The sequence below is a fragment of the Crinia signifera genome, chromosome 4 (assembly GCF_055691185.1).
Source record: "Crinia signifera chromosome 4, ASM5569118v1, whole genome shotgun sequence".
Lineage (NCBI taxonomy): Eukaryota > Metazoa > Chordata > Amphibia > Anura > Myobatrachidae > Crinia > Crinia signifera.
The window spans coordinates 10,999,500-11,019,356 of record NC_139220.1 but is presented as its reverse complement, the minus strand read 5'-3'; the positions used below and the strand labels follow the sequence as shown (position 1 = coordinate 11,019,356).

General features: G+C 47.3%; 1 protein-coding gene across 1 annotated transcript in view; it reads right to left on the bottom strand.

The window, feature by feature from the left end:
• PKP2 (plakophilin 2) overlaps positions 1-19,857 on the bottom strand; it is a 63,306-nt gene that overhangs the window by 27,766 nt on the left and 15,683 nt on the right. The window contains 4 exon segments of the mRNA XM_083181071.1: positions 1,063-1,270; positions 5,477-5,627; positions 6,222-6,898; positions 10,175-10,269. Coding sequence (XP_083037197.1) covers positions 1,063-1,270; positions 5,477-5,627; positions 6,222-6,898; positions 10,175-10,269 — 1,131 coding nt within the window.

Below are 19,857 nucleotides of genomic sequence, written 5' to 3'. Positions count from 1 at the left end.
AGGTTCTTATTATATAAGTAGAATCTGATTGTTTGCTATGGGAAACATACCATCTTCAATAGAACTCCCATCTTAGCATCTAACCCCATAGCATCTCTACTTGCCAGTAGCAATACAAGTTTACAACCTGTGGGGGGCGCTGTGTATGATGATGCCCGTACTGTAGACTGCACTAAATGGGTACATTAGAAGTGACGTTGTTGGCTGGCAGGTACAGCAGCTGCGGAATAGCAGGATATAAGTCGGCAGCAGACATTTCTGCAGGTAGAAGGTGTTACCATGCTGTAACAAGGGGGCGGTAGCTGCCATTCAAAACTGACTCACTGGCGGTTGTTGCACCTCCCCAATTTTGAACTGCGCTACCCCCCCCCCCCCCCTGTAGCCGCCACTGGTTATTACTGTAGTTGCTTTGACCTTGAGATAATGTCAGACTGCAGCTGAGTACATTACTGTGCTATCATCCTGTCATTGTGTTCTCTTATCTGTCAGTAACAACATCGTAGCAGCGCTGGGTGTAACATAGTGCGGACAGAGAAACGCCAGGACACTAGATGCCGTGTAATAATGTACCAGCGCCTGTGACTCACCTCAGCCCCAGACCTTGGAATCTGAAGCCCAGAGATACCAGGGACCACTTGGGATAGTCCAATCATTGGGACAGAATACTGACACCCTTATTAGGACCGATTCAGACCGGCTCACCCTCTGTCAATGGTGGACCCCGGTTGCAATTTTTTTCCTTTGCCGCAGTGCTCGCAGCCTGACTGACATGCCCCCTGTCCGGAATATAGCCAATCGGTATCCGCTGGGTCTTATGGAACGTGTCATCAGTTACTAGTGCCGCCAAGCATATGCATTCCCCAGTCCTGACATCAATGGTGGCCCCAGTCCTCTGTACACCAGCCAGCCGCCTCCCCTTCCTGTACATTGCGCCCGCCACCAGGGGTGGAAAGTGCTACGTCCACCCCACTTCTGTCCTGGCTGGTTGGTGATTCCCCCCCGGGACGTACTGTAGATGGAGGTGATAGGCGAATCCCTCACTTTAATATCCGGAGTCCGTACCTGTGATCTGTCTCTTTATCTCCACATCCTGGGTCTCTCGGAGTAGGTTGAGAAGTGTGGGCATCCCGCGCTGTTCACAAACCTCCAACTTGTTGTCATTATCCTCAAATACCAGGTTCCTGAGGGCAGCGCAGGTCACCCGCTGGACGTCCTCATTGTTGTAGTTCAAAAGCCGGATCAGCCTGGGGATCCCACCCAGGGTATAAACCTGTAAAACACACCACAGAGTGTTAGAAGAGCACACACTGAACCCAACACAACGGATGGTGGCTCCTCCACTGTCTGGTCTGGCAAATATTCCATCATCATATGTGTATATATATATATATATATATATATATATATATATATCTGCTGTGTATTCCAGGCTCATGGTCCCGCCCTATTTAGTTATGTGGGGCCCACTCATTACCTAGGGCAAGTATAGGAGTGAAGGAGCTGGTGGGGGCAAATATTTCTCCTGTGCATAGAAGACTAGGCCCCGTACACTAGTCCGACTTGTCCTTTGGTCAAGTCGGAACAAATTCCCCTTGAGCTCCACCGGCAGCTCCTTGGGAGAACTCTCTCAGCCAATCAGCAGCCGGCCAGTCTTTTAAAAGTTTTTTTTAAAACTCTGCCACCGCTCGCAGCTGCACCCGCCACTCACCGCCCTGCCTCAAATCACCTGCATCTCACCGCTACCCGGACCTGCACATAGCTTCACCGTTGGCACACACCTACGGAATCGGACCCAATACATCGCGGGTGCTAAAAGGCACCGGCGATGTGCCGCTGATGGGTCATATCCAATAGATTTTATAGGCAGGACGTTCAATCTCTAGGGCCAGGCCCAATGCGCAATTTCACAATGTCGAGACAAAAAAAGATTGATACGGAAACGGTTAACACATGAAAAAGTCGACATTAGCTCTCACTTTTTTTCTATGTCAATTTGTAGAATTTACCACGTGGACCCCAATGAGTGTCCTGCCTCCCCTCACCAATTTATCCTTCCTAGTCCACGGGTATGGTAAAAATAATGGTAAGAAAAAGTACAAAAATATTGCGTTAGCCTATTGACTGTCCACTTAGAGGCAAAGTCTCAGTTGACAGAAGAAACGAACAACAACTTAAACGCTGTAACTCGCAGATAAAGTCTTCGTTCCAGCACGACTCGTAGAACAATCGCTGATCTGTCTGCTGACACTGGGTACGGAGCCATTCTGGCTGCTCGTCAGCTATTCATTCCCCAAACGCTGTTCTGTTAATTAAAAAATAGTTGTTGTGTTGTGGGACCTGCTCTTCCCATAGCACGATGACCCCGATACAGAGAGGATCTGCAGGGGAACACTGGGTCAATGCACAAGGAATGCACAAGGGCCATATGTATCAAAGCGTTGAGAGAGATAAAGTACCGACCAATCAGCTCCTAACTGGGAGTTTGCAGGCTGTGTTTGAAAGATGATAGGAGCTGATTGGCTGTTACTTTGGGGGTTATTCGGTATGACAAGGAAGAGGCCGTTCCAATTTGGGGGCTCTGCGCGTATTTGCGCATGCGCACACCCCCTATGCTGTACTGAATCAGACCCTTTTTCCAAGGGTCATATGCCCCAAATTCTCTAAATAATGACCCTGACAGCCCTGATTTTAAAATAGGGACACTTTAAAACACACGCTCGATTTGGCATCAGTTACACTGATTTGTGCCACTGACCACCATGACCGCCCAATTAAAATAGGACAGTTGGGGGTAATAGGGAAGCGCAGAGAGCCTTACAACCATCCCGCAGTCCAGCACTAAGATCCTGGGCTAATGAGCCTGCGACAATGGAGGCCCAGGACCATTTGCCCTTAAGAGAAGGCCGCTGTGACAAATTAAACCAAAGCAGGTTGTTTCAGGAGGTCCGGTCTTCAGCGAAATTTGGAACTCTATTTGGGATTCCAGATGGGATTAGTGAGTGCTGCAGCTTTGCGACTCCCCTCGCAAGAGAACATTTAGTTCTTATGTGAAATTCCAGCCCTTGTGTCAAACTAAGTCGCATTCCCCTCCCTGAGATCCTCTCAGCTGCCGGAGACGGAGGGGACGTATAATTAAAGGATCACGTTTGTTCAAAACTATATTTAAAATTGACAATAATATAACATCACCAGGACGGGGTTTAATTAAAATGATTGTACTGAGCGAATATTGCGGAGCATTTCCCGTGAGTGCGCTGCAGTTTATGGACGGGGTTTACATTTGGTGCAAATGCATTTGTGCGAAAATTGTCACTCCGTACATGCGCACAATTGTCAATGCATACATAGACTGGCACGCACCGGTGACCCCTTGGGTGTGGATCATTTGGACTACAGCAACTAGGTCGACATGCAGCAAGGTCGACATGGGTCTAGGTCGACAGGTCATTAGGTCCGACACAAGCATTAGGTGGACATGAGCAAGGTCGACAGTCAAAAGGTTGACATGGGGTTTGTCACTGTTCTTTTACCCTCATGTCGACATGGACACAGTTTGAAGTGCACCGCATCCCCTCACATTGCTTGCTGCGCTCGCGATGCTTCGGTCACTATTTTATTCTCCCACCGCGCCCTAGTGGATGGTAGGGCATGAAATACCGCCTGTCGGCACATGTCGGCTCAAAAAACAGTGAAAACCCCATGTCGACCTTTTGACTGTTGACCTAGACACTGTCGACCTAATGCTTGTGTCGACCTAATGTCATGTCGACCTAGACCCATGTCAACCTAGTGGTGTTGACTCAATGCTTGTCGACCTAGTTTCTGTAGACCAAATGATCATATCTCGACCCCTTGCACTTGGAGGGGAGGCTCAGAGACGTTGGCGTGGAGTTGGCGTACAATAAGGGTGTGAAAGTTAATCACGCCTCTATATGGGTGTCCCACACATACACTGAGAGTTAAACAGCAACAAGGCATGCTGGGATGTGTAGTTCTGCAGCAGCTTGATTGCTGCGCGCTGCATTTGCCTTTCCTGTTGTTTGGAGAACTTGTGAAGTTTGCAGCGGATTTTTCCGATGTGGGCGTGAGCGATGGCGCGCATGTCATAGTGTCTTCCATACCCCCCAGCCCTACGGAGAGCACAGCACTGTACAAGGCCGTCTGTCATGCTGGAACATGTGTCTGGGGATTGTGTATCCGAATAGAGAGATCATGCAGCTTATACTCAGATTCCACCTTATTATTACCGGTTATACATGAAAGCGCAGATATATTACAGAGCTGTACAAAGCCGGAATCAGGGGATAAAGCTAAATATCTCTCCCCAAATGCGATTCCAAACTAATAGGCATAGGGGGTATGTTATGCATAGGGGAAATGTAGCTGTTAGAGGGTACATCCTGCATTCATGGATACAGGCAGCGCCAGTTCCTGGTTCTGGGCAGTTGGTGATTATAGGGACAGTGCCAGTTCCTGGTTGTGGGTAGTTGGTGATTATAGGGACAGTGCTAGTTCCTGGTTCTGGGTAGTTGGTGATTATAGGGACAGTGCTAGCTCCTGGCTCTGGACAGTTGGTGATTATAGGGACAGTGCTAGTTCCTGGTTCTGGGTAGTTGGTGATTATAGGGACAGTGCTAGCTCCTGGCTCTGGACAGTTGGTGATTGTAGGGACAGCGCTAGTTCTCGGCTCTAGACAGTTAGTGATTATAGGGATAGTGCTAGCTCCTGGCTCTGGGCAGTTGGTGATTATAGGGGCAGTGCTAGTTCCTGGCTCTGGGCAGTTGGTGATTATAGGGGCAGCGCTAGTTCCTGGCTCTGGGCAGTTGGTGATTATAGTGACAGTGCTAGCTCCTGGCTCTGGACAGTTTGTGATTGCAGGGACAGAGCTAGTTCCCGGCTCTGGGCAGTTGGTGAATATAGGGACAGTGCTAGTTCCTGACTCTGGACAGTTGGTGATTATAGGGACAGCGTTAGCTCCTGGCTCTAGGCAGTTGGTGATTATAGGGACAGAGCTAGTTCCTGGATCTGGACAGTTGGTGATTGCAGGGACAGTGCTAGTTCCCGGATCTGGGCAGTTGGTGATTATAGGGACAGCACTAGTTCCTGGCAGTTGGTGATTATTCCCGGTTCTGGGTAGTTGGTGATTATGGGGACAGTGCTAGTTCCCGGCTCTGGAAGTTGGTGATTATAGGAACAGCACTTGTTCCTGGCAGTTGGTGATTATAGGCCCTTTGGTAGCATTGCTTTTTTGTGTGGGCTGAACCGATAACCAGGACAAGTACCCTGCCATATCACATTACGCTTTGTGCCTCACAGATACTACAGTAGCTCTGGTGAACTGATGGGCTGAATGTGGCTTCCATACACTGCCTGCCTCACTGATATTACTGGGAGTGAGGGGACTCATGCTGGCGAGAACGACCCGCTTAGTAAACCGTCAGTGAGCACAGAACGCCCGCTGTTTATATGCACGCACCCGTCTCCTGGCCTCCATCTTCTGGTAGCATTCATGCTGAATACAACTGGCCGCGGCCGACAGTAAGTACGGAGAGGTCGACTCGTTCTGCAGCAGACTCACAGCCCTCTCCAGGGTCATGTCCACCTCTGATGTCACTTTGGCCGAGTTTCTGAAACAGACATAGGGGACAGCAGGACAACCTCATCATGGGTGGATTGTGAACACAACAGATCTGAGCTCATCCCTGCGCTATCTGAAGTGCAGAATAAGTAACAAAACCTTCTGACTGTGGAGTTCATGCAAGTCCATGAGGCCTCCAGGTGACGATGGCTTCACTCATTCTGCTACTCCAGGTGTTGACTAACAGTATTGAGACTACAAATCCACCATCTAAACAACCACTATTTGGTCGACAGACTGATTAGTTGAATTTGGACAGATTGGATCAATCAGGAGGAAGACAAGGACTGATGTCTAGAACAGGAGTGGCCAAACCGGTCCTTGAGATCTACCAACAGTCCATGTTTTCCAGGCATGGAAGATTGGTAGAATGTGTCGGTTAGGAATGACTGCAGCACATGTTTGAAAACGTGGCAGTTAGTAATGACTGCAACTGTGCACCAGCTAAGTGGTCTGGTTAATGTGACCTGTCGGTAGATCTCAAGGTTTGGCCAGCCCAGCTCTAGAAGATCCTGCAATAACTATAACTCTATCAGCCGCCACCGTTGTCCTTTGACCACCCGTATAAATGCTCTTGGCTTACCCGACATGAGATTCCTGGCGTCCGCCATCATTTTGGATCTGCATGCTCGCACTGCGAGTGGCCGCAGCCATTCCGGCTGTTATTGTCCCCGTCTTCCCGACCATGTCTATGCCACCAGTCGTAGTAGGTGACTGGAAATATTCTCTTCCGGAGACGGTGGTCCGATGGATGGTCTGTTGGTAACCAGTCCTGTTAGACATCTGCGGCTGGATTCTGGTCACCACTTGGCCGGCAGCAGTACCAGACTGGTAGTTCTCCTTCTCCAGTAGGTTATTGAGACTTCGGCTATTCCGCTGCTGGTAGATGGGTCTGGCAGGACTGGTGGGGACGCTTTGGAATACCGAATCTATGTCAGATTGGGTGGACTTTCGGACATTGCTTTGTCGAGCTCTAGCCGCGGTTCCAAACTCTGAGTGAGAGTACCTTGCGGGCGCGGCGCTGTACTGCCTGAATTCCGCATGTCTCAGGGTCCGTTTCCTTTGGTCGTACGCAGAAGATCCAGCTGCTCGTTCCGGAGAGATATCCTTTCTCACCAGCGTCCTGTTCTGGCCTGTGTCCTGCTCGTTACCCCATTGGCTGTATGTGGAGTAACTCCTGGACCAGCCGTTCTCCTGCCTCCTGTTACTGTGTAGTGTGTGACCACCACCACCATTCTCGTACACAGAGGATGCATAGTCCTGTAACAACAAAAAAACAAAAAAATTCAAAAAACAAAGTTGAAAAGTAAAAGTAAATAGTTTTGCAATGAGACAGCTATTCAGTGATAAGGGGTGACCTTGTAATCTTACCAAAGGCTTTAAATAACCAGGAAAATGTCATTGTACTAGAACAATTGGGTGTAGAGTTACTAAAGCTTCTAAAAAAGTGTAGGTGTTGCCCACAGCGACAAAAAAAGGTTCTGTCAATCATTTTCTGGAGACACGAAAGCTCCATCTGATTGGTTTCAAGGGGCAGCATCCCCATTTGTCTGTGTAAAGCTGGGTACACACTGGACGATGTCTGTGCCTAGCGATATCAGCAGCGATGGGGACCTGACCCTTCTTCAACGGTTACTAAAATCTTTTTAGAATTTTTTTTTTTTCTCCTTTTTGTGTTTTCACGGCTGCTGTGTTATTGTAGAGCCTGTTTTACCTTTGGACTTGACACAGTTTCCGTCCGTCAGACCATACAATGCTGTGCACAAGCCTAGTTTTTTTGTCAACAGAAGCACAAATGTTGAAATCCCAAAACAATTAATGACGTAAGAACTGTACAGGAAACGTGCAAATGTTCTGTCCTGCAATAGGAGTTAATGGGGGCCGATCCTGGATCACTCACTGTGATCCAAACCTGGCCCCTGCCCCCATGCCTCATTTCTGCGCAAGTGCAAACCCTGGCACACATGCAGGTGAGGACATCGCTGCAGGACCCCCCTCTGCTGCTATGGACCATGTCCCCGCTATGTGACACATGGGTGAGCTGTAGCAGTGTCTCCCAGTGACAGGTGTATACAGAGATAATGGATTCCCGCACTCTGAGGAATGTTATTTGTCTGTTCCGGGTCAGTGACTGAGGAGACTGATGGGGTCTCATGTTACCCATTGTCATGCGATTCATCAGAAGTGTTATTTCGGTGGGGGAATCACCCTGTGACGCGTGCCTGGGTCTGTATACCTCTAGTATAAAATTAGTGTCAGCGAATGCCCAGAAATGTTATCCTTTTTTTATATGGCGCTGCAAGGGATCCGCAGCGCCCAGTTATACAGTACATAAGTAAGCAGAACAGTGACTTACAGCTGAATACAATAGAGGACAAGTACAGGGAACATAACCATAGCTGCATCAGCAGAGGACACTGACATAAGTATCAGGGGGCAGAGAACAAGGGATCCGCAGCGCCCTATTACACAGTATATAACCCAGGAGACAGTGACTTACAGCTGAATACAATAGAGGACAAATACAGGGCACATAACCATAGCTGCATCAGCAGGTGGCACCGACATAAGTATCAGGGGGCAGAGAACAAGGGATTTGCAGCACCCTATTACAGAGAATATATACCCCAGGAGACAGTGACTTACAGCTGAATACAATAGAGGACAAGTACAGGGCACATAACCATAGCTGCATCAGCAGAGGACACTGACATAAGTATCAGAGGGAGAGAACAAGGGATCTGCAGAGCCATATTACACAGTATATAACCCAGGAGACAGTGACTTACAGCTGTATACAATAGAGGACAAGTACAGGACACATAACCATAGCTGCATCAGCAGAGGACACTGACATAAGTATCAGGGTACAGAGAACAAGGGAACCGCAGTGCCCTCATACAGAGTATATAACCCAGGAGACAGTGACACTAGGCCCCCATACACTAGCCGATTTTGGTCAGATTTCGGCCAGATCAGTCGGATCTGGCCGAAATCGGACCAAAATCGGCTAGTTTTGATGTCCCCTCAGATCCGATGCGCGGTCCCGTGCGCATCGGATCTGCGTCGGGTGGTCGGACCTGCTGCACGTCCGACCACCCGACTTGGAACCTAGTGGGGCGGCGCGGCGGTGAAGGGAGCAGGGGGGGCTGCGGGGGACACAGGCGGCATAGAGCCGGGCAGGGGGAGCCGGGAGCTGTCAGTACTGAATAAAAAAAAAAAGCAGAGCGCTCAGCCAATCACAGGCTGCCCATTCATTGTATAGGCTTTTTTTTCTAGCACTGACAGCTCCCGGCTCCCTCTGCCCGGCTCTATGCCGCCTGTGTCCCCCGCAGCGTCCCCAGCCCCCCCTGCTCCCACCAGCAGCCCTGCTCTGTAGCCCCCCCCCCCCCTGCTCCCCGGGTTTTTTACATGTGATAAATCGAGATGATTTATCACATGTAAAAAATGGCACATCAAGTGCCAATCTAATCAAGCTCCCCCGGGGAGCAGCCGGGGAAGCTCAGGGGGAAGTCGGGGGCGACTTGTCCTAAGGACAAGTCGCCCTAGTGTATGGGGGCCTTTACAGCTGAATACAATAGAGGACAAGTACAGGGCACATGACCATAGCTGCATCAGCAGAGGACACTGACATAAGTATCAGGGGGCAGAGAACAAGGGATCTGCAGTGCCCTCATACAGAGTATATAACTCAGGAGACAGTGACTAACAGCTGAATACAATAGAGGACAAGTACAGGGCACATAATCGTAGCTGCATCAGCAGAGGATGCTGGGATAAGTACCAGGGGGCAGAAAACTGTGGGATTTGGTGCCATCAAAGAGAAGGAAAAGTATGAGGGCAAAGGGCCCTGCTCGTGAGAGCTTACATTCTATTACTGTGTAGGAGTTGCAGACATTCCCCACAATAATCAGAAGAGCTAGCAATCCAATAATTCACTTTATGTGGATTTCATTGAATGAAACTTTTTAGTAATTGTAAAATGACTGCTCTGTCTTTACAACAGTCCGTGTCATTCCGCCTTTTTATGTCCTTCTGTGAAATGCGCCATCTCACCGCCCCTTTATCTCACTTCTGTAACCTCATTCCACAAAACGAAATCTTGTTTTTGTACTGCTCTACAAAACTATCCCACAATGCCCATATCTGCCTATCAGCCAGAGGAATGCTGTTTAACACCAAACCACACATTTCGGTACAACTGCGAAACGCGTGGCTACCAAAGAGGAATTTCTGTTACTTCCCAACTGAGGTCCGCTTGCCGGAGATTGCAGCTGTCACTAATGGAGTGAGGGAGGTAATATTTTACCAATGTGGCATGAAACGTCTGATGTAGGTGGCGTAGTGGTCCTGTAAAGAGGGGGAGGTGCACAAGGAAAACTGTTACTAAGCAATGGTAGAGTATCCAGATTGGGAGGAATTTCCCTACTTTCCGTGGCAGGTGATTCATAATTTAACATCACTCAGAAGTCGCCGTGGCGCAGATGTCAGTACAATCATTAGACAGTGATTGGCAACCACAGCTATCCCACGTACCTTAACCGTGCCATAATATTTTGAAGGCGATACGGTGACATCTCTGGCGTGGTATTGCACGTGGTCCGGGATGCTGGTGGAGCGGTGACTTATTCCTGCAGAAAAGAGGAAATAAGAGTTTATTGTATCAGATAAAATCAGCAGTGATGACAACATATAAACGTTGCCTCTCTTTTACAAGACGCCGCATCGTAAACACTGATAGTATTAGTACAAACTCTGCTTTTACTACTGTTATTTACACGATTGCTTTTATATCTGCTATGATTTTCCAAACCCAATAAAATCTACCGCCATTATTTCATTAAAGTTAATCCTTTGTGTGCCAACAAGTGATCCTCAAAATATCCGGGTGCAATATTTAGCAAAACTTCAATCCATTGACTCGGCCGTATTTGTATTTATTTATACTAAAAGAACAGTCGCTGTGAGCGGCGCTGGCATTTTTAGCGGATATTTTGAGGATCGCTCGGGGCGACGTCGGCACCCAAAGGGTTAAGAACCCTTTGGAGACCTGCAGTGATTATTCTTAATTACCGCAAGTTATTACTAATTGGATAGTTAGATTACAGCAGGGTGCAATGTAAACAGCATGCACAAGCCCGTATGACGACTCTATCCTTTGAAGGTCCACTCAAACAGGGAAAGACGCAGCAGGAATTAAAAACCCTAGCCCAAGGAGCTTGCAATCTAAAGGTAAAGGGATAGAAAAACGATGGAAGGCAGCCTGTGCGAGTTCTTACGCAGGTCAGGCTTCTCTGAAACAGATGATTTTGGGGGGCGTGGATGAGGAGTTGGGCGTTAGTCTTTTTTGAATGGCATAAAAAAAAAAAATTACAAATTGGTGCTGCGCAGGCCCAACAAAAACAACAAATGTTTAGGTCTGTAAGGGAAATTGGTTGCAGGTTACACTTGCCTGCACATGGGGCACATCTTGTGATGTGCCCAATTCTACCGTAGCTATCGAGGAAATTTCTACGTGCAATCTTTTTACCAGTCCAACTTAGAGTGAGTTCTTTTGTGGGGATCTGGTGCCGTGAGGGAGAGAGTTCCGGAGAATAGGTGCAGCACAAGAGAAATTCCGAAGTGCGAATGAGAAGAGGAGAGAAGAGAAGTTTGTTTGCAGAGCTAAGGGTCTTCAAGAGGACATGCGGGAAATGGGACCCAGTGCCTGACCTTCCCACTCCACTTGTGGGCAAGTATCAAATATTTTGGATTTCTCAAATAATTTACAGGTGAGATGATCAAAATGATTTCTACGCTGACAGAGACTCCAGTGTGCAGGCGGGCCTGGCCATCAGCCAGCTGTCAGGAAGGATGCAGCCATTGGATAGCGCTATACTTCCATATTGTACAGAATCTGGCCGCACAGAACTACACTGTCATTGCAGATCTGAACTGACTGTCACCAGGAACCTGAGGCTACTCTACAGAATAGCTAAATGCTCTGGCGCAATCGTTTCGGCCAATGCTGTGGAGTCTGTAGGGTACAGATCTACCACTAATAGGGATATTTTAGAGATAGAGTGAGTGTAACAAATTAAAATGTAATAATATATATCACACGTACAGTATATAGATGCATGTTCACATTGCAGAGTGTGCTCTGTTTGTTTACTTGTGTCTGGAAGCGTGTTTGAATAAGCATGTACCATGCATTCCAGATATGCTCAGGTGCATTCTGTCTCTCTGTCCCTGTGTATGTACATAGGTAGGTCCAAGTGTGAGAGCAGGGGGGGAGGGGGGGTGTCACGTGTGTGTGACAGGGAAGAAGCATACAACAGTTTCACAACTGATACAATAAAGGGTATTGTTTGTATGAATTGGCAGCACAATAGTTACATGTGTTTCAGTGCTTATCAGTTTTTACTGCAGATTAAATTGCTCCTCCCAGGGCTTCGCCAGGCCGGTGGGTGTCACAACAGACTGCATTCTACTGATCCGGAAACGGCGACTTTGTACCGGAAGCATGTGCTAGCTCAGCGTGATCTGAATTTATTATCAGTTTCTTGTATAGCGCACTCATATTCCGCAGCGCTGTACAGAGAGTATTATTACCAGTTATTATATAGCGCACACATATTCCGCAGCGCTGTACAGAGAGTATTATTACCAGTTATTATATAGCGCACACATATTCCGCAGCGCTGTACAGAGAGTATTATTACCAGTTATTATATAGCGCACACATATTCCGCAGCGCTGTACAGAGAGTATTATTACCAGTTATTATATAGCGCACACATATTCCGCAGCACTGTACAGAGAGTATTAGAACATTCACATCAGTCCCTGCCCCAGTGGAGCTTACAATCTATATTCCCTACCACATGTACATGCACACACATACATTCTAGGGTTAATTTTGTTGGGAGCCAATTAACCTACCAGTATAATTTTTTTAAACCGGAGCACACAGAGGAAACCCATGCAAGCGCGGAAAGAACATACAAACTCCACACATTTAGGGCCATGGTGGGAATCAAACCCATGACCTCAGAGCTGTGTCAGCAATGCTAACCACCACACTGTCCGTGCTGTCCATCAGAATGCATGGTGAAGGGACGCAGAACATTAATGTGGGGACCATGTGCTGAAATCTACAAGTTAAAACAAAAAACCATGTCAACTTTTTCCTGTGTTGACTATTTTCATGTCGACATTTTCCTTGTTTCGGCCCTTTTTTTCTATGTTGACCTAGACACTGTCAGCCCTTTATACTATAATTATGCTCCCCTGGCCCGGGGATTGATATGAATACCTAAGCACTGTGACCCCGGGCTGTGGTATATGTATAACGTTTGTCAGCCATAAATTATACTGAATAACCTTATAATCTCCTGTTCCCCAAATAAATAATCAATGCAAACTAATATGTCGGACTCCCACGTTCTAAAGAGACAGAAAGACTCTCTGGGCCAGATACACCTCTAGCCAATCAGCTCCTAGCTGCCATGGTACTGGCTGGGTTTGAAACATGATAGTTGGGAGCTGATTGGCTGGTGGTTTATTACTCTTTGTGGAGGGATGAAATGCGCGGTTGCTGGACTCTGGGTGCCACCTCCTGCCTCTTTGACACCCGGTCCAGCACTGAAAATCTTTGACAGCTCTGTAGGTGTTGCAGGGGGTGTGGCTTTGTGCACCGAACCCCCATTTTTTCATCACTAAAGTGGTCTGGGAGGTGCAGGCTGCTCCCAGAGCACCTAATGGGGCAGAAGTATTATGTCTTGCCAATCAACTCCCAACTGTCATATTTCAAACACAGCTGATTGGCTGGTGCGTTATCTCCTTTCACTTTATCTGCACTTTATCTCTTCTCTTTATTCATCTGGCCCAATGTTACAGTGCAGCACCTGTCACATGCACATTGGTGTCACCCATCGGCAAGTGAGGACTAGGAACAAGCCACACCCCTCTAGTGATGCTACTGGCTGGACCTCCCTCTTAATGGAACAGGTGCACTGCGCTGATACCACCGGGCGCCGTGATTCAAGAGAGATTGGGAACCGCTGGCCTAAACCAATCACCTCTACTAATTATAACTTCCGAGCTACAATCTAATATTAAACTCTTATAGTGACCGTGCCATAACCTCCTCCTATAGACAGGAAATTACAGGGAATGACAGCAGTAATCCTGGGCTATGAGTAACAGCAGGCGATGAGTCAGTAGTACTGGGCATGGAGTATTATAATACCATATAAATGATGACAGATGGGGGTGGGGGTACGGTGTGACTATCCAGTCTGTGCATCACCTGAGTCACTCTCACCTCCGGCAGGCACAGGTGCACAGTCTGCACTGTACAAACCCCACATGCAGCATTTCTCACATTCTGCCTGAGAGACTGCAGTAATCCTGACATAATATTGACACTGCCTGTCTCTATCTGTATAGAGCGTTACCTTTGTCCTCTCGCCTACAGGAACACACACACACACTGCACTTACTCCTGATCAGCCATTGTCAATGTGACACCACTCTCTCTGGAGGACCTTACTAATGACTCAAAGTGAACATAAACCATCTGTGGCTCAAACCAAAATGACATTTTTCATATACAAAGCACAAAAACACTCCAAAACCCCCACACAGCTCAGTCTTTTCCATTGCAGGCAATTTGTTACGGTATCCGGACTTTCGGTGGACCGGAATACAGTCAAAAGTCAGTAGGTTGACCACTTTACTGGGAACGGTAACTTGGTGAGCAACGGGAACGTGGTCCATTAATTGAGGTTCCACGTGCTACGAGGTAAAAATTTACACCCCAGAAACCTTAAAAAACCCTCAGGTCTACACATTAGCAGCTGTCCTCTCTGGCATCCATTGGGGATTACACATTAGCAGCTGTCCTCTCTGGCATCCATTGGGGATTACACATTAGCAGCTCTCCTCTCTGGCATCCATTGGGGATTACACATTAGCAGCTCACCTATCTGGCATCCATTGGGGATTACACATGAGCAGCTGTCCTCTCTGTCATGTTTAAGGGATTACACATTAGCAGCTCTCCTCTCTGGTATCCATTGGGGATTACACATTAGCAGCTGTCCTCTCTGGTATCCATTGGGGATTACGCATTAGCCGCTCTCCTCTCTGTCATGCTTTGGGGAATGCACATTAGCAGCTCTCCTCTCTGGCATCCATTAGGGATTACACATTAGCAGCTCTCTCTGGCATGCTTTGGGGAATGCACATTAGCAGCTCTCCTCTCTGTAATGCTTTGGGGATTACACATTAGCAGCTCTCCTCTGTCATGTTTTGGGGATTATACATTAGCAGCTCTCCTCTCTGGCATTTATTGGGGATTGCACATTAGCAGCTCTCCTCTCTGGCATCCATTGGGGATTGCACATTAGCAGCTGTCTTCTCTGGCATGTTTTAGGGATTACACATTAGCAGCTCTCCTCTCTGGCATGTTTTAGGGATTACACATTAGTAGCTCTCTCTGGCATCCATTGGGGATTACACATTAGCAGCTCTCCTCTCTGGCATGCTTTGGGGATTACACATTAGCAGCTCTCTCTGGCATCCATTGGGGATTACACATTAGCAGCTCTCTCTGGCATCCATTGGGGATTACACATTAGCAGCTCTCCTCTCTGGCATCCATTGGGGATTACACATTAGCAGCTCTCTCTGGCATGATTTGGGGATTACACATTAGCAGCTCTCCTCTCTGGCATCCATTGGGGATTACACATCAGCAGCTCTCCTCTCTGTCATGTTTTAGGGATTACACATTAGCAGCTCTCCTCTCTGTCATGTTTTGGGGATTTCACATTAGCAGCTCTCCTCTCTGTCATGCTTTGGAGATTACACATTAGCAGCTCTCCTCTCTGTCATGTTTTGGGGATTTCACATTAGCAGCTCTCCTCTCTGTCATGTTTTAGGGATTACACATTAGTAGCTCTTCTCTCTGTCATCCATTGATGATTGTACATTAGCAACTTTCCTTTCTGGCATCCATTGGGGATTACACATTATCAGCTCTCCTCTCTGGCAACCACTGAGGATTACACATTAGCAGCTCTCCTATCTGGAATCCATTGGGGATTACACATTAGCAGCTGTCCTCTCTGGCATCCATTGGGGATTACACATTATCAGCTGTCCTCTCTGGCATCCACTGGGGATTACACATTAGCAGCTCTCCTCTCTGGCATCCATTGGGGATTACACATTAGCAGCACTCCTCTCTGGCAACCACTGGGGATTACACATTAGCAGCTCTTCTCTCTGGCATCCATTGGGGATTACACATTAGCAGCTCTCCTCTCTGGCAACCACTGGGGATTACACATTAGCACCTCTCCTCTCTGGCATCCATTGGGGATTGCACATTAGCAGCTGTCTTCTCTGGCATGTTTTAGGGATTACACATTAGCAGCTCTCCTCTCTGGCATGTTTTAGGGATTACACATTAGTAGCTCTCTCTGGCATCCATTGGGGATTACACATTAGCAGCTCTCCTCTCTGGCATGCTTTGGGGATTACACATTAGCAGCTCTCTCTGGCATCCATTGGGGATTACACATTAGCAGCTCTCTCTGGCATCCATTGGGGATTACACATTAGCAGCTCTCCTCTCTGGCATCCATTGGGGATTACACATTAGCAGCTCTCTCTGGCATGATTTGGGGATTACACATTAGCAGCTCTCCTCTCTGGCATCCATTGGGGATTACACATCAGCAGCTCTCCTCTCTGTCATGTTTTAGGGATTACACATTAGCAGCTCTCCTCTCTGTCATGTTTTGGGGATTTCACATTAGCAGCTCTCCTCTCTGTCATGCTTTGGAGATTACACATTAGCAGCTCTCCTCTCTGTCATGTTTTGGGGATTTCACATTAGCAGCTCTCCTCTCTGTCATGTTTTAGGGATTACACATTAGTAGCTCTTCTCTCTGTCATCCATTGATGATTGTACATTAGCAACTTTCCTTTCTGGCATCCATTGGGGATTACACATTATCAGCTCTCCTCTCTGGCAACCACTGAGGATTACACATTAGCAGCTCTCCTATCTGGAATCCATTGGGGATTACACATTAGCAGCTCTCCTCTCTGGCAACCACTGGGGATTACACATTAGCAGCTCTTCTCTCTGGCATCCATTGGGGATTACACATTAGCAGCTCTCCTCTCTGGCAACCACTGGGGATTACACATTAGCACCTCTCCTCTCTGGCAACCACTGGGGATTACACATTAGCAGCTCTCCACTCTGGCAACCACTGGGGATTACACATTAGCAGCTCTCCTCTCTGGCATCCATTGGGGATTACACATTAGCAGCTCTCCTCTCTGGCAACCACTGGGGATTACACATTAGCAGCTCTCCTCTCTGGTAACCACTGGGGATTACACATTAGCAGCTCTCCTCTCTGGCATCCATTGGGGATTACACATTAGCAGCTCTCCTCTCTGGCAACCACTGGGGATTACACATTAGCAGCTCTCCACTCTGGCAACCACTGGGGATTACACATTAGCAGCTCTCCTCTCTGGCATCCATTGGGGATTACACATTAGCAGCTCTCCTCTCTGGCAACCACTGGGGATTACACATTATCAGCTCTCCACTCTGACTGTGCCTAATAGACTACATTTTATACGTTAAGTTCAGTCTTCTTTTTACATGAAGGGCCCTGCTGATGTCACTATCTATGGTCAGCTGTTCGCCGGTTCACTCCAGTGACCATTGCCTTGGCAAATAACGTGGTAATCGCAAGTCAATGACCACAGACAGAACACACACACTCACAAAAGTCCTTTTGGAACTAACACTTTCGCTAGCGGCTGTAGCTGTCAGTATGTTCTGTTTACACAGCTATTTGCAAACGGTCAACAGCCCCCATACACAGAACATAGAAGATATGAGATTTACAGGAAGGCGGCGAGATCTATGTTTGTCATCCCAGTTCAGGTGGTTTTTTTCTATACTGTGTAAAACTTGACACTCTGGGACAATACTGCAATACACTGTATTTATCACCGGGGTAAATGTAATAAATGGGACAGGAAATAAGCTCTCTATATAAGTATTGCACAAGGACACGTTTACTATGCAGACTGTTCCCATTGTTGTGACTGATAAAACCGAGGACAGAGGCGTCTGCAGTGATTCATGTTTTAAGGGAAATATTGGCTGTTTCTTAGTAAGGGACAGCCTGATACCAGTCTACCCCCTACAGCTGCCATGTGGCATACCCACCTGTGAATGCTCAAGTCTAAAGATGCCCACACACTAAAATGATTTTTTTGCAGATTGGCCGATGTTTACCGATAATCGGTCGTAAATTGGCCGATATCGGTCAGATGCGCGCTCGTGCGGATCTTTTTGCTAAATCTTCTGATTTTACGTGCTGCATGAAAGATCAGAAGATTTAGCAAAAGATCCATAGAACGCACATGGGATCTTAAGAGAACTCTTTGGTGAAGATGCGCGCTGGCCTGAAATCTTTTCTCCGGGACGGACAAAAGATTTCAAGGCTAATTTATGCGCAGATCTTTCTAGTGTGTGGGCACCTTAGAACACTGAAATAAATGAAACTATATTCGTAACTCCAAAACGCTTAATAAAACCCAGTCGCCTTGGTTGACCACTCAAAAATACATTTGGTTTTTGAAACACCATTGACCTTAACATATTCCCCTTTTGTCTCTTTAATTTCTAACAACTCTCTTTAACCCTTTTTGTGTAACCCGGTTGGAGGTCACCCCTTCCTTCTTTCTTCCTCTCTCTCTTTCTTTCTTCCTTTCGCTTTTTTTTGTTTGCTTACTTTCTCAATATTTTCTTCTACTCCCTTATCATTGCTTCATACATCTACTGTACTCCTTTATTAGGCAGTAGGCGGGATGCAGGAGTGTGGGGGACCACACAGAAAATTGGGACCAAGTATGCAATACATACATACATACACTGTCACAGACACAAACATATTTAGGTACTTATGTAGTAGACGGGCGCCCAATTTGCATACGTGCGGTAGCCACCGAGCCTGAAACGTGGTGAGTGCAGCGAGCCCTGCGAGGGGACACGGATTACTTTACATGTATTCGCTGCGCTCGAACGCTTCGGGCTCGGTGGCTCGCTGCACTCGCCACACTATATAAAGTCAACTCCACGCCGACGTGGATAGTAGGGGTATGGAAAGGTCGGAGGACGCGTTCCGCCGCACCCTCGCGGAGCTCGTTGCGCTCGCCACGCTTCGGGGTGGCGTGGATAGTGGGGGAGTGCCTAAAACCTCATTGTATGTCATACAATTATATTATTGTATAGCTAATGTAATGGCATCGTACACCCTATAAAATCGCATGCGATCCCCCGGGGCTTAGAGAGCAGTGAATAAACTACATAGGAAAATCGCATCGCACGGCCCTTAAAATGGCCCATGCGATGCAATTTTCCCACGCAGAATAGCCCACTAAGCAAATTGCTTAGTGGCCCCCGTCTACTACATAAGTACCCATTTTTATTTAGCATTTGTGACCTAAATAATAGCAGCGATCAAATACTTTTGTTGGCAGTGACACATGCATCTACTTGTCATTTCATCTACTGGAACTTTAATTCCAATGTTTAACAGTACTATAAAGGTCAGAACATCCTTTTCCCAGGAACAGCGCGTGTTTGTAGAGTACACAAGACTCCTCTTATTTAGTACATCTTCTGTTGCAGGATAACTACAAACGCAAACAAAATATCGAATGACGGTCCCGTCTGTGAGTCAGCAGCTACGCTTCTGTTGCCGACACAGGCGCTCATGCCGACACAGGGGCTTTCGTAGAGTTGCACTTTTTCTCCACTTAAAATTGCAATTTTGCTTCGAATACGCAATAAATTTGCGGCTACGGCGCACAGGACACATTTCGTGCTTATGACGCCTATCGCTCGGAGAGGCAGACCTGGGGTAAGCAGTGGAAAAGAACGGTTATACTGCTTTCACATTGCAGAAATGGGTAATGACACGGTATTCTTAAATGGGACTTTAAAACGGGTCTGAGCCTTGAGACCTTTCACATTGCAGGTGAAAACCGTTTTTAAAAATCATTTAATACCATTCAAAATTCAACCCGTTTAACCCCCAAGGGACACGTTTCAAGCCATTGAAATAGAGCCATTCACACTGCCTAAAAAACGGCTTTAAAACGTGTAGGACTCTGCTTTTTAACCGTGT